General features: G+C 47.8%; 1 protein-coding gene across 1 annotated transcript in view; it reads right to left on the bottom strand.

Annotated features, from left to right (window-relative positions):
* Positions 1 to 26,032, bottom strand: part of MVB12B (multivesicular body subunit 12B) — a 184,619-nt gene that overhangs the window by 85,880 nt on the left and 72,707 nt on the right. The window contains exon 6 of the mRNA XM_032164755.2: positions 24,038 to 24,160. Coding sequence (XP_032020646.2) covers positions 24,038 to 24,160 — 123 coding nt within the window. The remainder of the gene's footprint in view (positions 1 to 24,037; positions 24,161 to 26,032) is intronic.

The following is a 26,032-nucleotide window of genomic DNA, read 5'->3' as shown; positions in this document are numbered from 1 at the left end:
TCCTAAACTCCCATCATGGCATTAATGAAGGCGTCAGTCACCTGGGAACTTGCTACAACACAGACTCACAGGCCCTGACCCTAGGGAGTCCAATTCAGTGGGCCTGGCCGGGTGCAGCCCAGAAATCTATTTTTAACAAGCTCCAGCAGTGAATCTGAAGACTGGCCAGGTCTGGGAACCCTGCGAGGGTGAGGAGCAGCTGCAGAAGGGTTTTCAGCAGTTGATCAATGTCTCTGACCACAACACTTAGTCAATGAAGCTGAGCAAACAGAAGAGTGAATTATCGACTGTGGTTGTGGTTGAGCAGAACTAAAATGATGACAGGTGACCCTGCTGAGAGTGTCACCAGGTGCCAGCCCTGGGAATGCAGGTGTCACACATCCTCCTAAGGCTCCTCACAACGCCCCTCGAGGCAGGTATGGGAGCAGCTACACAATATGCGCGGCCCAGTGCGTGTTGAAAGCATGGGGTCCTTATTCAAATGCTATCAAGAATTTCAAGATGGCAACAGCAGAGCATTAAACCCACGGTGGGGCCCTTCTGAGCACAGGGCCTTGTGTGTGTGACTAAAAGGATCTAGGGTAGGTGTTATAACTGCACTCACTATACCAATGAGGGAATTTCCAGGAGCCAGGAAAGTATTTTGCTTCATGGCTGCCAGACTAAGATTTCTAAGCCTCCAAAGCCCTAAAAAGGTGCACACAACCTAACTAAGGATGCAGAGCGATCTGTGCAGTGCGGTAAACACTCCAGGGGCTAGAAGCACTCAGGGAGGCTCACAGAGGAGGCAGAAGCATTAGCAGAACTTTGGGAGCCAGGTGGACATGGATGATGGCAAAGAGTCCAGCCAGGAGGCAGAGGAGAAAATGGGGCCAGCTGAGCTGTTGGGTGGTCAAATATGCATCAAACAGAGATCTGTGGGGGACTCAGTGGTGGCAGGACAGGAAGGGGACACGAAAATATCCATAAAGTTACCTGAACACTTGGTTACAAGTGTGATCATTTCCTATGGAAGGCGGGAAGACTCAAGTGCTATGAAGGGCAGGGTAGGAGGAGGCTCCCTGGAAGGCATCCTGGAGGAAGGGACATGGAGGTGGGAACTGAAGTAGGCAGAAATCAGAGAGATGCGGCAGGGAGGAGGGGTGAGCACTCGAGGCTCTGTGGGGAGTCTGACCTCCTCCAGACTTAGGAGGAAGCCAGGGTGGCCAGGCCTAGAAGGCCAGGAAGAGAGTGGGGCCAGGCCACGTGGAGCCCAGCATGGGTTCTGCCTTTCTCTGGAAGGATTTTTAAGCAGAAATGTGCCGAGATCCAATTTACAATTTCAAAAGCTTGCCCGTCTGTGGGAGAGTGAGGAAATAAAACTAAGACGCCAATGTGGAAGGGAATGGTAGCAGCAAATGATCATGAGCCTACAATTATTCACTACCTACTTTGTGCACAGACTTCATTCCTGTCGACATGACTTGCCACAGACCCTCTAAATGGACAGTTTTGGGGAAATTTAGGACTTAAAAGAAATATATGAGCAATAACAACAACAAAAAAGTATATGAACAACAGAGAAATCAAGGGGCCCGGCTATTCAGCTGCCCCATGCAATGCTGATGTCCGGGACCAAACTTTCTTGTCCCTCCAGGGCCTCAGATTTTGCCTGGCTCGCCCTGCAACTCACCCACAGCCCCAGGTTCTCTTCCCTCGTTGGAGATGATTCTTTTTGCCCACTAACCCCCACCCCGTCAACTCCCACTTCATCTCCAACTTTTGCAAGGTTGCTGTTTGCAAGGGTGCTGGCCTAGCTGTCTTCTCACTCCGCACACTTCCACATCCCCAGCACACCAGCCCACCTTCCAGATTCTGCCTCTTGCCACTACTTACTTCCCCTCTCCTCCAGGAAGAGTGGAAGTCTTGTTAATCTCTGAACAGGCCTTGTTTTCTCATGGCCTGATTCTTTATCCATGTCACTCCCTCTTCCTAGGAATCTCCATTCTTCCTTACCGACTCTCCAAACTCCTATTCATACTTCAAGATCCCACCCAACCATCCCCTCTTTGGAAAAGGCCTTTTCCTGGGCTTGCCCCAGACTGGATTGGATGCCTGAGTGTCTTCTCTCACCCCACTCCAGGTATCACAATACACTTTGGTCATCTGATATAAACCTGTCCCCTAATGTGATTGTGACCTCCTCAAGAGCAGGGCCAAATATCATCAATTTTGTACTTCATTTTCTGGGACAATTTTTTGTCACAGGGTAGACAATTACTGACCATTTGTTGACCAAATCAAGTGTTGTAGTTCGCTCACTAAAACTCCTGGGTTTCTTTTTTAACATGAACTGCTGTTAGTCTCTATCATTTCATTTCTCCCTGTGTGTATTTTCCCAATTAGACTCCAGGGGTCTCTGTTTGATGCCCTGAATCTCACCTCTCTCCAATATGGAGGAAACCAGGTACGGGTAAGAAGAAATCAGCAGCAGCAGCAACCAGGAATTTATAAGAGGGGAAAAAAAGAAGGTTTCTGTTCATATACGATAGACAATGTATGCCTGATGCAGCAAATGTGAAATTAAAAGAGAATTCAAGTCAGAGGCTGCTGTATTTTTTGCAGAATAACTGCTCAGTAGGGATCTGCTGAAATTGAAATCAGGTTACTGAATACTCCAGCTAAAGTAGCTGACGCGAGTGGGTAAGGGACGGCAGTCAGAGAGCAGCAGGTGGGAAGACCCCCTGGGCAGAGAAAGCGTTAGGGAGAAGGGCTCCTCCCTACACGGCAAATAGCTTCCCCTGCATTTCCGCTTCCACTGTTCCTGGACACAGGAAGCAGGGGACATGGGGACAGGACAGAAAGGCACGTCGAGGCTTCCCATTAATGAGAATGAACAGTTTGGGCCCCAGGGACAGATTACCTGTGGTTAAACAGGACAAGTCACCTGCTGAAGGAGAAGTGGCCCAGGGGTGCTTTGGTGTCAGATTAGCCTGAAAGTGAGAGACAAAGACGAAGGCTCTGCCATCAGCTGGGTCTCAGGTGAGATGAGATTCCAGTTCCCCAGCGTGGGGTGGAGCCCCACCTGCCAGGACCTGGGCTGGGGGTCCTCAATATATCACCCGGCCTCATCCCCTCAACAACCTTTTTAGATAGGAGTAATTATTCTCATTTAACAGAATAGGCAACTGAGGCCCTGAGAGGTAAAGTTGATGAAGGGAAAGCTAGGTATGAATGAAGAGGTCAGTCCATGTGTCCTCCGGAGGTGGTTATCGCTATGTTAGAGTTACCCCGATTCAGCTTCACTATCGGGTATATAAAATGAGACTACTCTATCAGGGCCACAGGGTCCCTCCTAAAGGCCCTTTTGAAATCAGTGATGCCAGGGACATGACACCTCTGCCGCTCACTAGCTCAGTGATCCCGACAGGTTACAGTGAAATATACAGAGCTGATGACCAATGGCCCGATCGCACACCCAGGGAGACAAACCAGTTGTAGTGGTTGAGGGCGGTGCCCCCAAGTTCGCTGGATGTGGGTTCAAATCCCAGCACCAGCACCAGGGAGCCACATGGCCTTTGGCAGGGGTGTGTTGCCTCCCAGGGCACAGAGGGCCACCATGCAGGCAGGGTTGACAGCATGGAACCAGGCATGCATGAGCACATGCAAGTACGCGAGCTTCAGTCTACTCCCACTCTCCCCATTCTTGCCACCCTGGCATTATTTTAGAGTCTGGCTCATGAGGGCCTCCGTGCAGCACCAAAACAGAACCCACGGGGCCTTTCCTCTGCATCAGGATGAAATCCAAACCCGCCCATGGCTGAGAGGTGCTGCCAGCTCCGGCCCATCCCTCCTCTCTGACCACTTCTTGTCCACCCTCCCTGCATTCACGTCCGCCAACCTCAGTAGCCGCTTTTGTTCCTCCAGCCCCTGCTCTTGTTCCTGCCTCAGGGCCTTTGCACTTGCCACTGGCCCCAGCTCTCAACGGCTGGCTTCCCTCCCCAGTCAGGCCACCCTTCTGAGGAGGCACCCCCGCCACGCTCTTATAACACCTGCCTCCTCCCTGTGGCGCCCTTCCCACTCCACCGGGCTGTCTGACTTGTTTTCATGTCACTAGAACATGATCTCCACCACGCCTTTTCTTCCCACATCCCCACGGGTGAGAACAATGCCCAGCACAGTGAGCGCTTAACAAATATTAGGGAAATCCTCTAAGATTACCTACTACTTGTTGATCTGATTCTGACTTGTAATTAGGGATAGTTTTGGGAAACTTCCAGGAAGCCTTGTCACTTCTCTCCTTCTCATCCCCACGACTGGGTTGGTTAATGGCTTCGAAAATGCAACTATTTCTGATTCATGATATTTTTATGTGAACAATAAATTCATCACGGCACTGCTTAGAAAGCCAAAAACTAGAATCAGATGAACCATCAAACAATGGAGGACTGGTTAAAAAATTGTGGTACCACTGTTTCATGAAATATTTGGCTGTCTTTTAAAATATTTTGGAAGACTCTTTATTGGTCAGTGCCTATGCCTATGACCATAGCATCCAGTGTCTATGGACTAGCATCCACAGACAGAAAGTCCTTATTTTTATGCTTGGAATTGTGGTCAGTTAACCCAACACTCTTTGGCTTCTTTCCCATACAAAGGCCTCTGGTTCATGAGAATAAAGAGGTTGAACTGTCCAAGGAGAGATGGAAGGAAGGCCCCGATCACAACCCTGTACCTGGAGGAGGGAGGAAGGAAGAGACCAGGAGCTGCACTAGGCCACTGGCATCAGACGCTCACCTCTTCTGCAGCTCCCAGCCAAGGCAGTTATAAGAATGAGTAGGTGCTCCACAGCATCAAACAAAACCGAGAGGTCGGCTGGGAGTGGGAGCTCATGCCTGTAATCCCAGGACTTTGGGAGGCCGAGGCGAGTGGGTCGCTTGAACCCAGGAGTTTAAGACCAGCCTGGGCATCATGGCGAAACCCCGTCTTGACCAAAAAACAAACAAACAAACAAAAATTAGCCAGTTTTATAATCCGGTCTCAAAATAAATAGATAAAAATTAAAAAAAAAAAAACCTGAGAGGTCCACGAGAATGATGGTGGCTGGTGCACTAATGGACAGCAGTTTCAGTGGAGTCATTTTAGTGGGCCCCGAAGTTGACCACTCTGTAGGCAGATCCATGAGTTTAGATTTTAGGAGAGTTCGTAAAGCTCCCCAGCAGACTAAGGAGAAGGAGACTCAAAGGCTCAAGAAACTGTCTCTACTTAGGACAGCGCCGGGAGGTAAAGGCCTTTTGGCACCTTCCCCAGTAGGTCTTGCACCCCTGGAGCAAGGGCTGTCCATCAGAGGACAACCATTTCTGCCACTTGACTCCAATGATGGATTATTATTCCAAAATCTGTTTGGTCACTGGAGAATTGTAACTGGGACAGTCCCTAAATCTTTGGGGAGCGTTACCAAGCTATCCTCCCCTTCCCCCACCCGTGGAACTGCCCGAAGGAGACAGGGCTCACCCTGCTGCTTCTGGTGGCCATCACATCTCTCTGCAGGAGGGACTGGCTGTTCCGTAACAAATAGGTCAGCAAGTACACGCTGCCAACGATGACAGCTCCAGCTAAATACATGTTGAGGGGAATTTCATTTTTTCCCCCAAGTCAGTCTCAGGCACCTTATTCAATTAACATGGCCACTAAGCTGCAGACAGCTCCATATAAAAGCCCTTCAGTTATAGAATACATTTTATTATGTGACAATAGTTGCCAGCACGATTTATTTCCTTTGATGGGATTCTGCTTTTTCCTTGTTAATTTAAATCTGTATTTTCTAGTGCTGATTCCAGGTCTGTGTGAATTTTTAAAATGTTACCATTAATCTTGTGGACCCAGTGGCCACATATAATGAAGACGGTTCTGCCCAGGCAGCTGCAGTGCCTGCTGTCCCCCCAGACTGTCAAAGGGCAGCGTCGAGAGAGTGGTGACTTGCAAGGCAGAGGCGCACTCATAGTCAGAGGCAGCTGCCACTTTGATCTCCCAACCCTTATACACACATACACACACCACACACACACACACACACACACAACCAATGGGGTTCACAGGATTCCAGAAAATGCAATGAAAAGAGGATACATCCTGGCAAATACTGATGGTGACTTCAGACTTTTCCTCTGCCATACTAAATGCTGGAAGACGATGCAGCCACAGAGTTTTGAAGGTGAAAATAGTTGTGATTCAGCAATTTTGTCCTACTTCAAGTTGTCTTTCGTGCAGGAAGACAACAACAGAAGATTACTCATGTCACCTTCTCTAGGAGAAACACTTAATAATACATTCCAGATGATTCGAATTTAATACTTAAGAAAGGGGAAGTAATGGGACAAAAGGACCAGCATTTATTCTTCCCTTTTTGAAATTTGAGGAAAGAACCTGAAATGTGGGAAATGACCTATTTAAGAAAATTTAAAAATATCATCAGTTGACTTGTTTACAGCGTGTACCTATCATATGCATCTTATGATCCCTAACCCAATCCTACGGCGAGGTGCTGAGAGCACCCCTACTCCACAGGTGTCTGAGAGAGGCTCCACAGCTTGCCTCTCTGCTGGATACAGCTTGGACTTGAACACAGAGTGTGCAGGAGCTTGGATCTGAATGCTGATGGGGCCAATTACACAATTCATGCTCTTAATTACGACAGTCTACTCAAAAACTGGAAATAATATTACAATGTCTGACTCAGAATATTATGCAGACATAAAATGATGTTTACAGGCTTTGTGGAGAGGGTTGGAGTGAGAAGCTCGGGATCTGTGTATGGAATATGATCTCAGCTGTGGAAGGAAAGGACAGGAACCGGGGCCTTGGGGCGGCATTTGTCATGGCAATGAACTGGGAGCAGCCCAATGACCATCAATAAGAGGAGGCTAATAAAATGTGGAATTTTCATTTAATGCTAAAGTAGGACAGAACGAATAGATGAAGAGAGCCAGAGGTTTTTCTGTAAAAATGGCCAACTCCCAAAGACTGGCTGTTAAGTAAAACAAAACCAAAAAACCAGCCAAGCAAAAACAAAGTTGCAGAATGATGTATTATAAACAATCCCATAAGACAATCTTTTTTCCATGGGCACACACAGCTAAGCTACAGTACAGCAAAGGGCTGGAGGGAGAAACTTAGAGGGGACTGAGGGGCAGGAGAGGCTCATGGTATTGATGACAGAAGCCTCTAAAGTGGGAGTGTGGATTCTCCCCACTGCTTTCCCATATTTTTTAAGTGTTAATTTTTTTCGATGAAAAATTATTTCTTTTAATCAGAAAAAAAGATGGCAAAAACTAGGGGAATGCTTCTCAATGTGGTTGGGAGAGTAGAAGAGACACACGTATGAAAGCATCCAGCGTGGTGGTGCTTGGTGCTGAAGGGACACCTTGTTTTCTATATAATGTGTCTGCTGGTGGACAAAGACCAGAGGTCATGTACAAAGGAGAGGAATGGATTGTGGGGGCAGCAGAAGAAATATGAAAAGCAACAAAAATCAAGTTAAGATAGGAAGGGGAAGAAGAACACAGCAAATGGCTAAATGAAATTCCACTTTATTCCTGCAAACACCACTGGGAAGAAGTCATCTGTGACGCACAGCTTCTGTGCCAGGTGTAAGGACGTGCTTAATGAATGCCATTTAATGAAGAAAAAGGCTCTTATAAAACACCTGGCACAAGCAGGGTGCGGGAGTCACACGGAAGGGGACCTTTGCTGCACCTGCTGGCATTTTAATAAGCACCTTCTAGAGCACCCGCTCTCCAAGGCTGGTCAACGGTGTCAGAAAGAGGTCCCTGACCATTGCCCACACTTGCTGACAGTTTGGGGAACCTTATTTCTTAAAGACCATATGCTCAGGTATCAGATCGCCCTGGAAGGTAATTAAAATGAATCATTTTCAGCTGGAAGGGCCCGACTAACACTCGAATCCTCCTCAATGACTTCACAGCCAGAATTCCTGCTCCAAGTCCCCTGTGTTTCCCAAGTGAGGCTCTGAATTACGATTGAGATCTGTGAAGACCCAGAGATGTGAGGAGATACTGTAATTCTTTCTTGTAACTTGGTTCCACTAAAACAGAGAGTCAGTTATTTTAATCACTCTAGGCTCTAAAATATTTTTAGTTGTGGTGATTTTTCTTTTCATATTGATTTTGGAGCCAACCTCAGGGAGAAACCACCATGCGCAAAGTTTACTATCATTTCTCACAGTCTGATGAGTCTCTTTTTTGTTTCGTTTTGTAATTGACACCAGCCAAGACAAGTAAGGTTTTGTAAAACTTGAAACAGACCTATTTCCTCTACAGTTATAGTCACTATCTTATAAACCTTCTATGCCCAGACCTAAAACTTAATTCCAAGTATTACCCAATGAACACAAGCCCATCCCAGGGGAGCTGGACCAGTATCAACAGGCGCACAAGGCCGCTATAATTAGGATGTGGCGACTGACTCAGCGCACTTTACTGTGCTCCTACTGTGTGCTAGGCACTGCCTGGCACTGAGACAGTTTAAGAAACCAAATGAAACTTGTATCTTCCCCTTTAGGAATTTATCTATAAGTCAACTGAAACACAAACGTTAATCTCCTATATCACAAAGTAAAAGCTCTGAATATCAAAAGATAGGCCATAAAGGACAATACGGTTATATGCTTCGACTTTAAAACAGTGGCATGAAAAAGAAATAACTGGGTGTGGTGGCTCATGCCTGTAATCACAGCACTTTGGGAGGCCGAGGCGGGTGGATCACGAGGTCAGGAGTTCAAGACCAGCCTGAACAACATGGTGAAACCCCATTTCTACTAAAAAATACAAAAATTAGCTGGGTGTGGTGGTGCGCGCCTGTAATCCCAGCTTCTCAGGAGGCTGAGGCAGGAGAATTGCTTGAACCTGGGAGGCGGAGGTTGCAGTGAGCAGAGATCACGGCATTGCACTCCAGCCTGGGTGACAGAGTAAGACTCCATCTCAAAAGAAATATCCAAAATAACAAACATCTGTTGAGAGTCTACTACAGGCCAGGCACTCTGTTAGGCCCTGGGAGGTATCCGGGGACGTGGGAGCCATGGTCCAACATGCAAAAAGAAAAGACTGTGGCTGGGGAGAAGAGGCCTGAGCAATGAAATAGTAATTCAAGAGTCTAGACAGTGGCCCAAGAGATGTCACAAAGCCAAGGATGGGCAACGCAGGCTCTGGGAGTCAGAGAGGTAGGAAATGGGATTTGACTTGCATGGCTAGGAGTGGCTTTCCAGGGAGGCCTGCATGAAGGCTTTGTTTCTGGAATTTTCGCTCCTGTAATTATTTAGGACTATGGCAGTTACTACCCACTGGGCACTTGCACTGTTCCTCATGCTTCATACACATCTCTAATGTAAACAATCCAGCAAGGGAAGTAGTACCCTATACATGGGGGAAAAGTGGTTCGGAGAGGTTAAGTAACTCACTCGAAGTCACACAGCTGAAGAAAATGGCTGGGCTAGGATGTGCATTCATGCTCTTTCCACATGCCATGTTGCTTTACTGAGATGACACAGGGCACGAAGTAAGTGCAAACACAGACCTGTTCATTTCCCATTGAGGAAGCCCATTTGCCATGATCAATGTAACACCAACCTACCAGGCTGACTGTAGAATGGGTTTTCCTCATGGGCAACACACACACACACGCGCGTGCGCGCACACACACAAAACCAAATCACTCTGCATTGGACAAGGGGAAAAAAAAGCTGCCACTGGAAGACGAAGGAAATCACAATTCCAAACTCCCTAAGTTCCTAAATGCATAAAGTACGTGCAGCTTGACGGCATATGGCAAATCAATTACTAGTTTAAATCTTAAAACAAAAACATGGCAAGTGTGGTGCAGAAATAATCAAGAACAACGGTTAGGTTTAGATTACAGTGGGCCACTAGAGTTTTGAATACAATTAATCATCATTCCAGGCAATGGGAAGCCATATTGACACTTATTCCTAATTTGAATATTTAATTAGGGTGAAGTTCTTCATCAAATTATCGCAGAACTGGGAGAAAGCCTGGAAGACTTACACAATTACTGTCTTAACCCCTTCCCAGCTGCTCACCTGTGAGCACAGCCGTTCTAGTCCCAGCTCCGCAGGGGAGGATGCCTGTGCCCGGTCTCTGATGCTGTGAGGCGCTGGAGGGGGTGCTGGTGACTGGAGTTGTAACTGCAGCAGGTGGGAGCCATGTGGTGACAAAGGAAAGGTCTAAGGGGATGCCCTGCTCATGCTTAGGCTAAGTTCGGCATTGAATCCTGGACACAGACAGAAAGCCAGCATGCACGGGTGCTCACTGGGCACCAGGGTGGTGCTGTGTCCTCCCATTTAATTCTCATGACAAATCCTGCAAAGGAGGCATTTTTATCCCCATTTCACAGAGGAAGAAATAGGCTCAGAGAGTGATAAAACTCACTCAAAGTAACACTGCCTGTGAGTGGTGTAAAGAAGGCCCAAGGGACTCACACACACACACACACACACACACACACACACACAGTTACTCACCAAAAGTGATGACAAAGAGAACACTCAAAGGCCCACAAAAATGTTTTCAAGGCTGTATTTTGGATCATCTGCACCGTGTGGCTAAATCAAAGGAAAACCAAAACCCAGGCCTCCTCAACCGGCATTCTAAAATTTAACTCTTGGGTTCAAAATGCATCACTGAGCCCCCCACAATGGAAGTCATGATGCCGCTGTGGCCGGGGGCTCAGCAGAATGGTGGAGGTGGGGCCGGCAAAGCTCAAGGAACAGTCCCACAAGGCCAATTTGAGGCAAGGTGACAAGGTGGCCATCAAAACCCTGCAGAGTGGGACTCAAGAGGGTGGGCGCTGTGGGACAGGTGTCCTTGGGGAGGGGAACGTCCGCAACAGGACAAAAAAACGTGAACTCTCTTTCTTCTTTCAAGATGGCCAAGGCTCAATTATAGCATTTAGAACTATACATCAGCTTGGTGATTACGTTTCCTTAATGTATGCCTTTGCTATCTGAAAAGACTTTTACTAACATTTCATAGATACCATGTGATTCTACATGACCAAAAACAACACATTTTCCCATATAATCTCCCCGAAGGACCCAGGACATGGCCAAGGGCTGAGTGCGCACATGGGACTGGACTATGGTAGGTCCAGAGACCTTTCTGCTTCCAGCCTTCACCGAGAAGCCGAGAAGGAGGGACATCCTGATAGTTTCAGGTTAGCCATTTCTCCTTAAAAGCCTGCGATGGGTTCACTTCCCCTCTTGTGGAAAAGGCTCCATTTGCAGTGGCCACTTTCAGCAGGAAGTGGATGGCCAGGCAGAAGGAGGGAGCCTCCCCAGCCCCCTGCCTGGGCCCACTGCAGGCACAGACCCCGGATCCGGATCCATCAGGCCTGCCCCTGGCTCATTCGTCGGGGGAGCGAATGGCATCGGGAACTTTGAAACTTTCCTTTGTATATTACATTAATCCATATAAGAAAATCTCTTTTAATGAGGAGTGATGTAGTTACAAACTCTCCAGAGCCATAATTAGAGCAAACTAATTGAAGTTGTGTTTTGACACACTTTCCAAATTCACGGGTGCTAGATGACATATTCACAACACTGCTGCTGCACAACCATGGCGACGGCAAAATCATTAGGCTAATAACGCTTATTTGCATTCTTATCATGCCGGCAGCTCGCCCTTAAATACTGTTTCCACTACTGCTCCTTTACTGTAAGTTTCCACCGAAAGATATTAACAGTAATTATTAGTACTTTAGTGGAATTTTAATGTTAAAGAATAACAATGCGCATTAACATACATTGAATGGCAATTCTTTTTCTTAACCACCCATCGGAAGGTTTGGGGGTTCTTCCTTGGCCCTCACCCCAGAGCTCAAGGGTAACCAGATGCGATTTCAGCTTCATTTACAACTCAGGGTCCACACCCAGTGGGATCTGAAGTCGGGTTTCTGAACTATTCTGCTCCAAAAGTTTGACGAGAAAAATCTTTCTTTCTTTTTTTTAAGTACAATAAAATGAAATAGTTAAGGAGAAATTTTTTCCTAGCAGTTAAAAAAAATCTCAATTTACAACACGGTCTTTGGTAATAACGCTAATGAATTCCAGGAGGACATGCCATAGCCATTCCCTGTCACCCCCCTCGCGGTGATTAAAGGCAGACGGGGAAGAACTGGGTTGCGAGGGCGTAGGTGGGGGTGGGGTAGTCTCGATCTGTCAATGTGGGGGCACTGCTTGCCACCAACAAGGCCAGTTTTGGGGATGCTTAACTCAGACACTCACAGACAGAGAGGAAGACTCGACAGTTCTAAATAATGGTTATTAATGACGCCCTCCTCTAAAGTGACAAATTACTTCTGAAATTTAGAATTGAAGAAGTATGAAGAGTGAACGGTCCTATTGAACGTGACGGGAAATGCCGGCCAGCACACAGAGCTCCCACTCGTTGTGTGCTGGGAGAAGGGCTGGGTCCCTCCTGCTTTGGGCTTTTGGCTGTTGTACAAGGCAGTGACCACAGCTACCTCTCCCTGACGTGTCTCCCAGCAGTTACTGTTGGTGACCATGGGCACATCCTGGCCGTAAAAACGCTTTTTGGGTGAGAGGCATAAAACATTAGGTGTGCTGTACCAGTAAGTGAGATCTAGTCCCAACTTGCGGTTGGGCTAGATATTTGCTCAGATCCTAGGCTTCTGTAGATACCCTGGGGTCAAGCAAAACCACCACTACAATCACTGACCACTGATAACCCAAGAGAAAATGTCTTCACTAAACATATACACTTGTGTTGAATTTCAAACTATTCAAGTGTACATTTCAGGATCAATGATTAATCTCAGCCTAGGAAGATTTAAATGAGTGAAGAAAATGCTTCCGCAGAAAAATGTCAAAGCCTATACTCCTTTAAAGCATGGGAGTTTTCAGTTTCTTAAGTTACAATCCTTGTACCAATCTGCTATTTGTCAAGTCACTGATTACTTAATAAAAAAAAAAAAGATGAAGAAAGGAAACTAACTTTCATAGCCACAGCAACACTCCAAATCATGGTATTTATTCACTACATTTAAGTTTTATTACACTTGAACCTTGCAATGCCAAAACACCTACCTCCCATATAAAAGAAATGAAGAAAAAAGCCAAGTCTGGGACCAGGGGCACCACACTTCCATTCCAGATGATCTAGTCTAATCTTATAAACTGAAATATTTAAAGAGTCTCTAAACCTCGCTGACCTTACTTTTAAAAACAAGGAACATATGGGCAACGCTAGCTTTTCATCTTCTTCCAGCCTACTAAAATATCCGCTTTTCAAAAATTCAAGAGTAGGGGGACTGCCAAAGTCAGATTCATAAAGGGCTGTGTGCGTGAGAGCGCAGGGCAAGCTGCAGTCTGGACTGAATGCAGCACATCCTCTATCAAAGAGCCAAAGGCAACACTTGTCTCCTCCCTGCCCAATCCAACTCAAAAGCTGTGGAAAACAATTTGTTTAGCAAAATACAGCCATGAGTGAGGAGGAGGTGGAATGTGGGCTACAGGCTGGATGCAAGGTCCAGCTAGCTCACGGCAGAGGGTTAGCGTTCAATCAGGAAGCCCTGAGGCTCCTTGAAGGCAGGCAGGGCGTTATGGTGAGACCTCTCCTCTGCTCACAACCCCTCTAAATCCTAAGTCTCTGCCCTTGGATGAGTCATGATCTCTCCAAGCTTCAGTCTTCTCAACACTGTAGGCTGGGTAACGGAGCAAGACTTCGTCTCAAAAAAAAAAAAAAAAAAAAACCCACAAAACCAAAACAAAATAAAATGAGGACACAATTATTCACCTCACAACATGGTTATAAAGATTAAAACTACATATATATCTGTGTGTGTATATGTGTGTGCATATATATATATATAAAATGTTTACACAATGCCTGGCACAAGATGCCCAGAAAATTACAGCTGAAATAATAATGATGATAATAATAACTGCATTTATTCTAATAATAATAATTATTAATATTATTATTCAACTGGAAACAAAACATCTGCTGCTCATGAAGGATATTCAGATTGAATTCTACCCTACCCACTGGCAAAAACCAAACCCAGACGAACTCAAAAGGCCTTTTAAAAGTAACTGCAAGCAAAGGATTTTATTAAATATCCCAATTAATAATTGAAACTGCATTGAAATAGAGCAGCATAGTTGGGGCGGGGGGTGGGGGGTGGTAGTAAAATCCTGGGAAATATTACTGGTTTAACGCCCATTTTTACTTTATCTGGCAGCTAGATTTACACTGAGAGACCCAGGTGAAACATTCCACAGAGCTACCTGCAAATAGACTGTCAGCTTCCACTCTGATAAAAGGTAAAATATCCTCCTCTAAATGGTCTGGTTCACAAAACCGACCCTAAAGTGAACTGATAAATCTGTTCTGACACACAGAAAACTATTTTCATAATCCTGAAAAAAGCCTTTCTCCAAACCCTGGCGCTGAAACCAACTGCACAAAGAGCCCTTGCACACTTATGAGCTGGACTCAGAAGGGAATAATTTCCCATTTCTAACCCTGCTTCTCAGGACGATAACAACAAAAATGCACACATAACCACCATGACCACTGAGAAAAATAAGACACTCAGAAAGTCACCAAAATTACAAAGATAACACATTTACAAGCAGCAAATACCTTGTCAAAAATCTGACATGAGAGTGCGAACGCCAAGGCCAGCTCCAAGGTGGGGGCTGAACTGACGAATCGTCAATTCTTCATTAAATAGAAGCTCTGACTTCCCAAGAAGCTGTATTAAAAATTAATATCAAAAAGTGTATTGCTCAGCCTAAACTCATCATTCATATCTAACAATACTGAACTGCATTCTAATGAAATTTCCCCTTCAAAATTACTCTGACACCAAAACTAAGTTTGATACTGGTCCAAGAGTGGCCACCGCTCTGTTCACGAGCATTTTGAAGATATTCAAATAATCTCGCTCTGTAGGTCTCTTTCATGCCACTCTCATGATCACCAGAATCAACCACACTGCTCGTAACCCTGCTAAAACGTCCGCTTCAAAGCGAGGGAGGGATGGTGGTGCCGGGACCTCCCGGGGCGGCCTCCACATGTTCCCTCAATCGGCGACCACAGTGCAAGTGTGCTGGACACCAGCCAAAGTTCACACGTCTCCCTAAGACTGCTTAGGCGGTTTCCGACCAGAGGGGCTTCTGCGGGACGAGTTCCCCACCCACACGCCCTGGGAAGTCCTCATTCACCAGCTGCTGGTCAGGAGCCTGGAGAAGCAGTACAGGAAGATGGCGGGGCCACCTGAATGGGCACCCCACCTATCCACCAGCCCCTCCAGGCACATGCTTGGTTCCCTGATGAAAGGCTTCATGGCCGGGGGCCTCATGACAGTCTGCACACTAACGGTAGCTTGCCTGCTTGGGTGCAGATCCTAGCCCTGACCTTGGGCAAGGGATTTGACCTCCTCGATGTCAGTTGCCTCAACTTAAACCTGGGCTGATAATAGTAACTGACTCACACAGCTATTATTAGAATTAAACGAGTTGGCCGGGTGTGGAGGCTCACACCTGTAATCCTAGCACTTTGGGAGGTCGAGGCAGGTGGATCACTTGAGGTCAGGAGTTCAAGACCAGCCTGGCCAATATGGTGAAATCCCGTCTCTACTAAAAATACAAAAAATTAGCTAGGCATGGTGGCGTACGTTTGTAGTCCCAGCTACTTGGGAGGCTGAGGTGAGAGAATTGCTTGAACCCAGGAGGCAGAGGTTGCAGTGAGCCGAGATAGCACCACTGCACTCCAGCCTGGGCAACAGTGAGACTCTGTCTCAAAACAAACAAACAAAAAAAGATTTAAAGGAGTTATTTGTAAAGCCTTTGAACAGTACCTCACACCTAATAAATGCATGATAAGTCTCTGCTGGATGGATGGACGGATGGAAGGGGCGATGCATAAAATATGATGTCCAGTCCTATGTATTAAACTAACTCACTTTATGCATCCAATAAATACTTTCTGGGTGCCTAACACATGTCAGCCACCTGGAATTCAGAGTTCTTTACCATCTTGGGGCCACACATTTTCCACTGAGCACTTACTGTGAGCATGGAATGAGATGACATGGTTGAAAGTACTCGCTCAGATTTGATGAACGGTGATGCAATATGATCATCATTGCTATTTCTGTGTGACTAGCCTCTTTTGAGGCTTTAAAGGAGAAAAAGGAAAACATGAGGATCTCTGTCATCAGTAAGCAGCAAATCTAGTCAGTAAGATCAAACAGAAATACACGCAGCAATGACAGGGAACTGTGAGATGCCAAGCCGTATGACGCAGGCAACTGGAGAAGAAGGGAAACGACGCGGGCCAGGCTTTCTAGCACTGGTGTGGGCTACTACAGGCCTGGGGCGGGGCTGGTCAGGGCCAATCCTAAGCATTCTGGAGTCCAGTCTAACTCTTCCAGGAGGGAAGGGGCTGGTACAAACTGAGGTGCATGGTGAGGGCCAGAGCAGAGATGCTTTTGGAATAACAATGGTGTGCCCTGGAGCCAAGAGGAGACTCGCCTAATTAATGTGAGAGGATGTGTGGGGGGCGGTCAGATAACAGGAAGCCAGTGAAGGTTCTGGATTGAGGAAAAAGGAACATATATGCATGTCTGAAAACCCCAGTGCAGTTATCAGGCCACCGTGGACTTTAAAGTTAAAGGCAAAGAATGTAAATGCAGGCTATTTACAGAAATAATACCTGAGCCCCAGAAGCCTACCCCGGATCCATCTTTGATTTAGTGTTCAGGTTCGACCCCTCCAGAGGGCTCGTCTCTGAGACAGGGCTGGCTGCTGGTCCTTTCGGCTGGAAGATGCCACTTGCGCAGTGGGATCATTCACACCCCCGTGCTGATGTCTGTGCTCCCTGTGTAAAGAACCCTGTGCTACAGTCTTCATCTTAAAAGGCAATGAAAATGTGTGTTCTGTCTTTAGAGGTAAACAAACAAAAAGCGTGTGTGGTTTTAGTGTGAAGGAAGAGGAAATCTAATTTTTCCAAGTGAAGCCAGACCCATGGTTATGCCTGGACATGACCTGCAGAGGTGTCGGAAGGCCCCCATGCCAGAAAAGCAGGGGCCAAGCCCTCGTCGTCTTCTTCCTTTTTTTTTTTAAGATAGGATCTTGCACTGTCTCCCAGGCTGGAATGCAATGGAGGAATCATGATCACAGCTCACTGCAGCCTTGACCTCTGGGCTCAAGTAATCCTCTCACTCAGCCTCCTGAGTAGCTAGGACCACAGGCTTGTGCCACCACACCCAGCTAATTTTTGTATTTGATTTTTTTGTAGAGACGGGGTTTTGCCATGTTGCGCAGACTTGTTTTGAACTTCTGAACTCAAGTGATCCTCCCGTCTCAGCCTCCCAAAGTGCTAGGATTACAGGCATGAGCCACCACACCCAGCGCCCCAAGCCCTCTTTTGATGGGACCAGGATAGAGTGCTCCATTGCTTAGCTCACCTGCCCCCAAACCATTTCTTGCCACTATGGAAGTGGAGCTCAAAATCCATGTCACAATTTATTACTAGGGGACAAAAAGAGTCATCGGAATCACCTGGGATACACAGAACCCCTCTCGTAAATGATGCACCTTACACGAAACCACAGATTTCAACTCCGATCCTCTGCACTGAGCCTTCCCCTACTGAACCCTAGGGAGAAACTTCTCACAGGCAAATGCCTCCAGCGCCAAGCCTTTTGCCACTCTGAACAGGTAGGTAAACACCTCAACGGGAAAAGGAAAACTCAGCCTCCCTGATCTGTGCGATTCTGGGCCTTTCGTTCAAGTCCTGCAACAACAGGACAGGCGACATGTCATCTGGGGTACAAGGGCCATCTTACAATTGAAAATGGACAGAAGGCAGCCAAAGGATTTGGGGCTGTCAGTGTGGACAACAAGGCCCCAACTGGTGAACTAAGGCTCCACCCCCACTGCTGACTTACTCTGCCAGTTAATCAGAAAGTAGTGGAGTTGATCCCCATGTCCAGAGGGAAGGCAGGGTTGGAGAGGCCAGGACGGAGCGTGGCACGCTCATGGGCTTCTGACAACGATGTGATGGGGACAAGCCCGGGCGGCACGGCCTGAATTCTAGATCACTACAGCATGATTTTCCTCTCCTCTAGGAAGGGCCATTAACCTTTCCAATGACAGCCCTGGGATCGGAGTGATGGAACGATTTTTGAGGTCAGCAAGGATCTATGTTCTCAAAACCTGACATCGACATGCAAAAGTTGTGACTGAATCCTGGTGTCCCTGAGAGGAAGACTAAATGCATGTGACAGATCTTCTGCAATCAAAATGCCCCATTTCCCAGAGTATCTGTCACAGATTGATAACATCCATGCAAAAAGTTAAGTACAATTATGTCTGTCACTAAGAAACATACTTCCGAATGTGTGACTGACAACTTGCGGGGAGCTGACAAATTACAGGAAGATGACTGCAATAGCGAGCACCACGTCACCTCCTACGGGCAACCCAGGCCTGGCTGACATGCCGAGAGGCTCCTGGGAGCTGCACTTCACAGGGGAGGCTGCCGGTCAGAACTCAATGGCTGAGAAATGCTCTGTGGCTTCGGGTGGGAAAATAACCCTTTCCCCCAAGAGAGACAGTGTTAGGGAAAGGTCACAGGATGTGTGCATGGCCTGGGGTCTGTGGGGAGGAGAGTTTGGGCAGCAGCTTCTCCCTCAGGACCATGGTGAGGACCGCCCAGGTCAGCGGGAAGGGTGGGGTGAGGCTACTGGAACCACACGTTGCAGATTTTCTAGGAGAGCCCCTGCAGGATGGATGTTCACATAAACACGAGATGTCCCAAAAATCCTAGCCACCCGGAGGCCAGACTACATGTTTCTGACAGACTCTGAAAGGGACAGAATACCACTCGTCGTCAGCTCATGCCTGCCTACCCTGGACGGAGACATGGCGTCCGCATCGCCAAGGGAGGGCCCCGGACGTTGTGGGAGTCCCCTCTGAGCCTTCCCTCTCAGGGAGGCTGCACAGCAGCAACTCTCCACTATCCATGCCTCCCCCTCTGACCTCGGCACTGGTGAGTGGAGGAAGGCAATGGCTGCAAGTCAGATACAGAAGCAGCATCGATGGCGGCTTGAGAACCTCTGAAACCAAGGCTCGCTGCTCTGTGCCCTCCCTGCCCACTGGAGGGCCCTGAAGTTCTCTGGGCAAGGTGTCTGTGGCCCTAACACGTAGGTCTGCCGAACCTGAACTTCTGTAGGTGGGGAGAGGGAATAGACACGTTTCTTAAATAAGGCTTAAGAAACACTGATTGCTCTAATTCTCCTGCGGTCTGAAGGATCCAAATGCTGCCTGACCACGCCTAGCATCTGGGAGCGCATCACCCCTCAGGTCAGCTTCTTGATGCCACAGAATTTTCACCTTGGGGAAGCTGTCTTTACTGATTTTTTTAAAGTGTTAAGCCTAAATCTACCTCCTTGTAACTTCAGTCCACCTGACCTAATTCTGCCTTCTGGAGCCCCCAGCCATCTCTCCACCCCCCATCCCTACCTGGAAACACTTCTACTTTCTCTTCTGCTATTGACCCTTAAGACATCTGCAGCGGGCTGGCCTGTCTGTACTCAGGTCCAAACTGGATTCCTCAAACTTGACACTGGATTCAGGTAACCTCTGCCTGGTGGTGTGAGGCAGTGGACATGCCCCAGGAGCAGGACTCCACTCAGGGCTTCCCGCTGTGCACACCAGGCTGCACTCCACACACCCACGCTCCGACCCCCGCCATTTCACACACTCAGCTGCTAAGCCAGGCCTCAGTTTGGTTCCTGTGTGATGGATTTTTGAACCTTGGGGGCCCTCTCCGCCTGCGCCCATCGCCTCCCTGACTCCAGCAGGTTGTTCTGGCTGTAGAGGAGATGCAGAGTATTGATTCTGTCATTCAGCACGGCAGCTCACCCTAATGACTCTGCCTCATCTGCAAATTTGATAAGCATGCCTCTGATGTCTTTATCAAGCCATGGTTCTGCTGCTTGCTGAGCTAGAGGGCAGCAGCCCACCAGGGGCCTCCTCCTGGGTCGACACAGAGCCATTCCCTTATCACACTGGGGACTTCTGGTGCTCCAGCGGTTGTGAGCCCACCTGCCTCATGGGGCTCTTCCCAACCTCTGTCCCAGCAGCAGTGGAACCTTTTCTTCCCAGCAGAAACAGGTGACACCCTGCATGTGAGAGACGGTGGAGGGGCTGCTCTGATAGAGGCCAGGAAGGTGTTTCCTCTCTTGGCCCCCCTGCCCCAGACAGCAGCACAGAGCCGAATCAGAAACCCCCCATCTGATCGCATGCCCGAGGCTGACTCACAAAGCTGGGCCCAGCCCCAAAGAGGGCCACAGAGATGGGACTGTGCCTCCGTCCCCAGGCCAGCTCTCTCCTGTTGATTGACGTGCATGACACAGGCAGGCAGGGGATGGAGCGCCTGCGGCCAGAGATATGGAGAGGCTCTGGGTCCCATAAGAAGTGGGTGCCCTTCTTCACTAGAAGACAGTGAAGAGATGTGTGTGGCGATGTCTGTGTGTGAGATAAAGCGTCACTGTATGAGGGAGAGGAGCTCTGCCAAGCCACCTTCTACTGCCTTAGCCACCAACTCACTGGATATAGCCCAGGAGCATCCCTCTCCCTGGGGACCTGCCTGCTCCAAAAGGACAACTCCAAAGCCGGTGACACCACAGCATTTTCTGCAATAACTGAGCTTCTGCGGGAAGCTCCTGCTTCTAGAGGCAGTTCCTGATTTTGGACAGAGAAGGCAGTGCTGCTAGAACCACGAGGTCCTCAGGTGATGGCCTACAGACGGTGCAAAGATCCACCTTTATCTGAAATAAAGCTGGGAATGAATGGCATTCCAAAAAATGGCAGGAAATTCTTTGAAATCTGAGTGATGACACAAGAAGTGGAGGCGGAGTACACGGTTTTGTCTTTGGAGAAGAATACAGACTCAAGAAGGCAGCAAGATCTGTGACCCACCCCTTCCTAGGTCCTCCCGGCTGGCCTGGGCCAGGGCTCTGCGGGGAAAGGGCCTGCCACCAGCTCCGGCTCAGAACCGCGTTCCCCGCCACCGCCACGGCTGGACAGTAGAGGGCGCTGCGTTACCGCGCTCCCAGCGGCTCGATCCACGCCACACAAAGACCGCACTGGACGTGGTTCTCAGGTTTACGGTTAAGGCTACCTGAGAAAGCAGTAGCAAGATGCGGACTTGCTATTACACGATATGATATCACCTATGTAAAAAGTACACAAGAAAAAGACTTGAGGGAAATATAACAAAAGGTTATAAGCATTTGCTCGTGGGAAATGGAATTCCTGTTTTTTTATACTTTCTACATTCTGCCAATTTTCTACAAGCCTGGATTACTCTCGCCATCGGAAAAGACTCACGCAGTGCTCAGGGACCAGGGAGTCGTCTGGAGGAGTTACCAGTGACGCATTTATGGTGAAACTGAATTCGTGCCTGGATTCAGGTGGGCGCTGTTGGAGCTCCTTGTAGGCTCACCACGTGCCCACACCACCACACGGACTCGAGATACCCCGGAAGCGTTCAGAGAAGAAGACCCAGCACAGGCCCAGCCCAAGAGCCTCCGGGAGGGCTTCCTGGGAGAGGAGTCCTCTGCGTGAGACCTGTCAAACACACCTCATGTGCAGGGAGCACTGGGAGCAAAGGCATAGAAGCTGCCAGTGCAGCTTAATGTCCGGGGCTCTGGCTGGGAGAGGGAAGACAGGAAATCCCGGAGCTGGTGTGCAGCCCTGCAGGCCCCACTGAGGGGCTCCTGGCAGACCCCCAGCACCCGGAGCACAAGCCCCAGCCACTGCTCCCCATCGGATTCCTCCTCTGGAGAGTGTAGAAACCTGAAGCCTCAAGGAATAAAACAGCATACTCATCCTTTCCTAGGTCTTCAATGGAAAATTTGAATGAATAATCAACATTTCATTTTAAAATAAAGATACTGGATAGGAAAACAACACAAAAAAAATCCCACAAAAACCAAAAAACCCTGATGGATGAGGCTCACAGAGGTGTGCATCCTACCTGTAAACTACCGCACAGGAGAACTTGGGACAGACAAACGGTTTTTACTTGGAAGCATTAATGAACATTCAATTATCCTGCTGCATACTGGCTGACTTAACTCAGCCAAATTAGAATACATTTTATATTGACTATTTTGACATTTGTTTTATTTGGCAAGTAAAACAAAACTGATCCAATTTCCTTGCAGCCATTGTAAACCATAAACTGTACAGCAGAGGTGATAAAATACGTAAGCCTTATAAACACTTGGTTCTGATGCACTACCCTCCAAACTCACCAGGCTGCCGGTGGCTCAGTGTTCTCGGCCGTCTTGCTTCAGGTGCAAGTGACTTTGCTCTCACAGTGACCAGCAGGCTTCTGAGAGCTCTCTCTGCTTTATCTGAGAGAACTGGTGTTCTTTCTTTATCCACAGAAAGTCAAAACCTGCCTGAGGTGGTGCCCATTTCTGGGCCCTTCTAGACCACATGATGTCAGCAGGGAGCAGCTGTAACAACTTCAGGGCAATTGCTCCTGTGGGGGCTCTCCAGCCTCTGCAAGGAGCCCACACTTGAGCTGAGTACAGGTGATGGGCCTCAGCACAGATGATGGAGTACCCTGACACACAGGTGATGGACTTAGCTGACTCCCCAGCACAGGTGACACACCTGATATAGCCTTCAGCACAGGAGACAGTGACCCTCAGCAGTGCCCTCCAGGGCGGAGCTGACAGCGCTCTGGCTCACAAACGAGGAACAAGTGCTGATGGGCGGTACACTCCTGAACCCAACAAAGAGACTCAACTGTTCACCCTGCAACTCTGGGAGGCTTATTACAGATTCCCATCTTTTTATGCCAAATGAAATTGAAAACTGCTTCTAAAGTTTCAGGCAATTCCAGGGGTACTTAAGTTTAAATACCACTCTTGGTTTGCGAAACTGTCATGAGAAAGACCAGATTGTATTTATGGGGGATGTCCCACAGGACAGAGTCCTCAGGGCTTTGGAGCCTCATTACAGCACATTCTTCCAAGTGAGATGGAGGCTTGGCACAGAGGAACAGAGTACAGAGAGCTGGTGCGATGTCCCGGAGGGCAGGCTGTATTGTGGAGGGTCCAGGAAGACCCACTGGCGACTCTTCTGTCCGGTTCCTGACAGATTTTGTTAATCTCTATTCACCCACGTGGAAGCTTGGAGATCCATTCTCATTTATGTTACGTCAATCCCTAAGTGTTGCTGCCTCACCGTTCTTGTTTTATTTACTTTTGCAATCCCTTTCTCAAGCTTAATCCATCAGTGCTGTTTGTTCCTTGCCCTCAGTTTACTCCTAGTGCTGCACAGGATTTTTATTTGACAGGATTCTTTTTGCAGAAAGTGTAGAGACTGTTATACCTGTTACGACTGAAATCAGTTGAAGAGCAAACAGCTGGCTCACCCAAGTTTCTCTGCGGAGACAATTGTTAAAACTAGCATTTCCTGAAAAACTCCTCACTATTCTCTCATACCCAAACTACCCATTTCTTACTTTATAGCTCATTGGAAAAAGAAATTATATGAAAATGAAGAATATAAGAACTCACCTACCCTCCTGGGTTTCAAATGAGTTGCTGGCCAAGACAGAGAAGGAATTTAACCTTAAGTCCAGTGACCCCAACCCCATGGCTACACAGCACGTGTCTGTGTGTAGCTAGCAGCTCTTTTGAATAGCAAGCCAATTTTAAGTGGCATAATCTGCAATTTTAGGAGTCTGCAGAACATGCAAAATAGACTACAGAATAGCCTTTGCATTCATGTAATGCAAAGATTTCCAAGTGGATTTTTAAAAATCTCCTCTAAAGATATATTGCTTCTACAATTATTCAGCTGTACTTTGCACTATTTCAGCAGACACTAAGTGATGGTGTTCTAAAATGTTGTGCAGGGACCCAAGACCACAGGACAACGCAAGACACCCCGACAAGGCCTCACCTGGGAAGGTTGGGGGCTGGGGTGGAGGCAGCTGATGACTGGGAAGGCGTTGTGGGTTGAGATGAGTCATGATTTCTTGGTACTCTGCCCATTCGATACCAGATCCCCATGCTGTTCAGTTCCCTTTAGGAAAAAAGAGAAATATTCAGGGCTCTGGTTAGCACAAAGCATTTACCTGAGTGACAGAGCAAACCTATTCATTTAAAAGAGGCATGGCCTCAAACACCAGGGAATCAATTCTCGCCCTCCATGTGAAATGGGTTCCACCGCCTCCTTTGTGCTCTGGGTGTCATAGTTCACACGAGGGTGACCTGTTCCATCTAGGCAGGCCTTTGGGACAAGGCCGCCTGCATCACCCTCCCCGAGCTTGCCTTCCTACTCCAACGGGTACTTTCCTTGCTTCTCCAAACTTCTTTTTGTTTTGCCATTTCCTTGTAGAGTGTGACGTGATAATCCACATCAAGTCCTTTGTGCAGTGAGGAGAGACAGATAGGGAGATGCTGGTTTTTAACCATGAGAAGAATTAGCCCCCTACTCTATAACACACTCCCATCTCAGGATACAGGCTCTTGCAGCTGGGTGTCACCTGCCGTTGGACTCATTCTCAGGGTCAGTTTGGGAGTCATCTTCAAACTACAAAACTCGAGGCCCCATGAACCACACAACTAGGAGTGGACACCGAGGGGCCTCCCAGACACCGCATAAGCTCTCCTGTGACCTCCCTCGCACAGTCACCACAGCCCTGCCCCCTACTACACCACACACTCGTGAGCACTGAGGAGGCAGCCACGCTCCTAGGAATAGTGACAGGATCATTTTCACCATATTCAGTTTCCAACTTCGCAGTTGCCCCACAGAATTGCGTCTTTGGGACCTGATGTAGAGGAATATAATCTCTTCAAAAAATGGAAAAAGCCTTATTCTGTGGGAACCCCTCATAAGCTTCTCAGAACACCACAGGAACCATGTAAAACCACAATCCTGTCTTCTTAGATGAGTGATTCCAGTGAGCTGCACTGATTTCTCCACCTCTGGGCCGTGGCCTCCAGCTGCCAGGCTTTGGAGGTGCTGTTTGGAATGTGAGGTTTCTATCTTCCCCAACTGACAATCCCAAGCCCTTGCAAAGTAACATGTGGAACTGTGCCCGCTTTTAAGAATAAGTGACTTAGAGTTCTGAATACTGAATTCTCTTTCCTTGCTTAAAAATAACACTGGAATTGTCTTCCTCTGGAAGAGAACTGTTGGCCCGAGGTGAAACAAAACTATAGCAATATTTCCAAAGTGATATAAAGGAAAAAAGGCTTTGGTTTTATCAAGGTACATACTGGTAAATATCTATTCCTTAAAATTATTTAAATTGGTTAAAAATGGAATCTTTTTACAACAGGATAGTTTGTAGTTAAAGATACACATAGCAACTGAAATTAGATTGAAAAGTTCATTACTAAATTGCTGGTTTCTGCCATTTGTATGTAAATGGATGCTTCTGAGGTGCCTGATGTATGTTTATTCTAACTATTTCCTACTCCTGTAGTCCTGTTTACATAATTAGTGTAAACCACGTTGCAAAACAGGATTTTTGAGTGTGTAGGAAGGGAATGATCACAGAGTCCTTCTTAACCACATGATCTTGACACAGAGCATTCAGATGCCAGAGCTGAAGACCCACCGAGGTGAAACTCTGCATTTCTGTGGTACCTGCTCCCTGCATGCTTCAAGCAAATGCCACAAGGGCTCACCTGCTGTCTCACCGGGTCTAGGCTATCAGGAAAGGCCCTGGCTGATAAAAAGGCAGCTCTGGGCTCAAATGAACAAGAGTAAAGCAGAGTACAGGCCTGAGCCAGGAGGCTGGCCTCAGAAGCCGAGGAGGACAGGGTGTCTCTGGGAGCCCACAGGGAGACACATGGCCCCTGCCAGGCCTGGCCAGGGAAGAGGCACATGGCTGAGGGGGCTGTAAACCATCTGACACACCGAGTAAAGTGCACACCTGGATTT

Source organism: Hylobates moloch, unplaced genomic scaffold (genome assembly GCF_009828535.3).
Source record: "Hylobates moloch isolate HMO894 unplaced genomic scaffold, HMol_V3 SCAFFOLD_10, whole genome shotgun sequence".
NCBI classification, from domain to species: domain Eukaryota; kingdom Metazoa; phylum Chordata; class Mammalia; order Primates; family Hylobatidae; genus Hylobates; species Hylobates moloch.
Note: the sequence above shows the minus strand (reverse complement) of the source record. Positions and strands in the feature narration are given on the sequence as shown.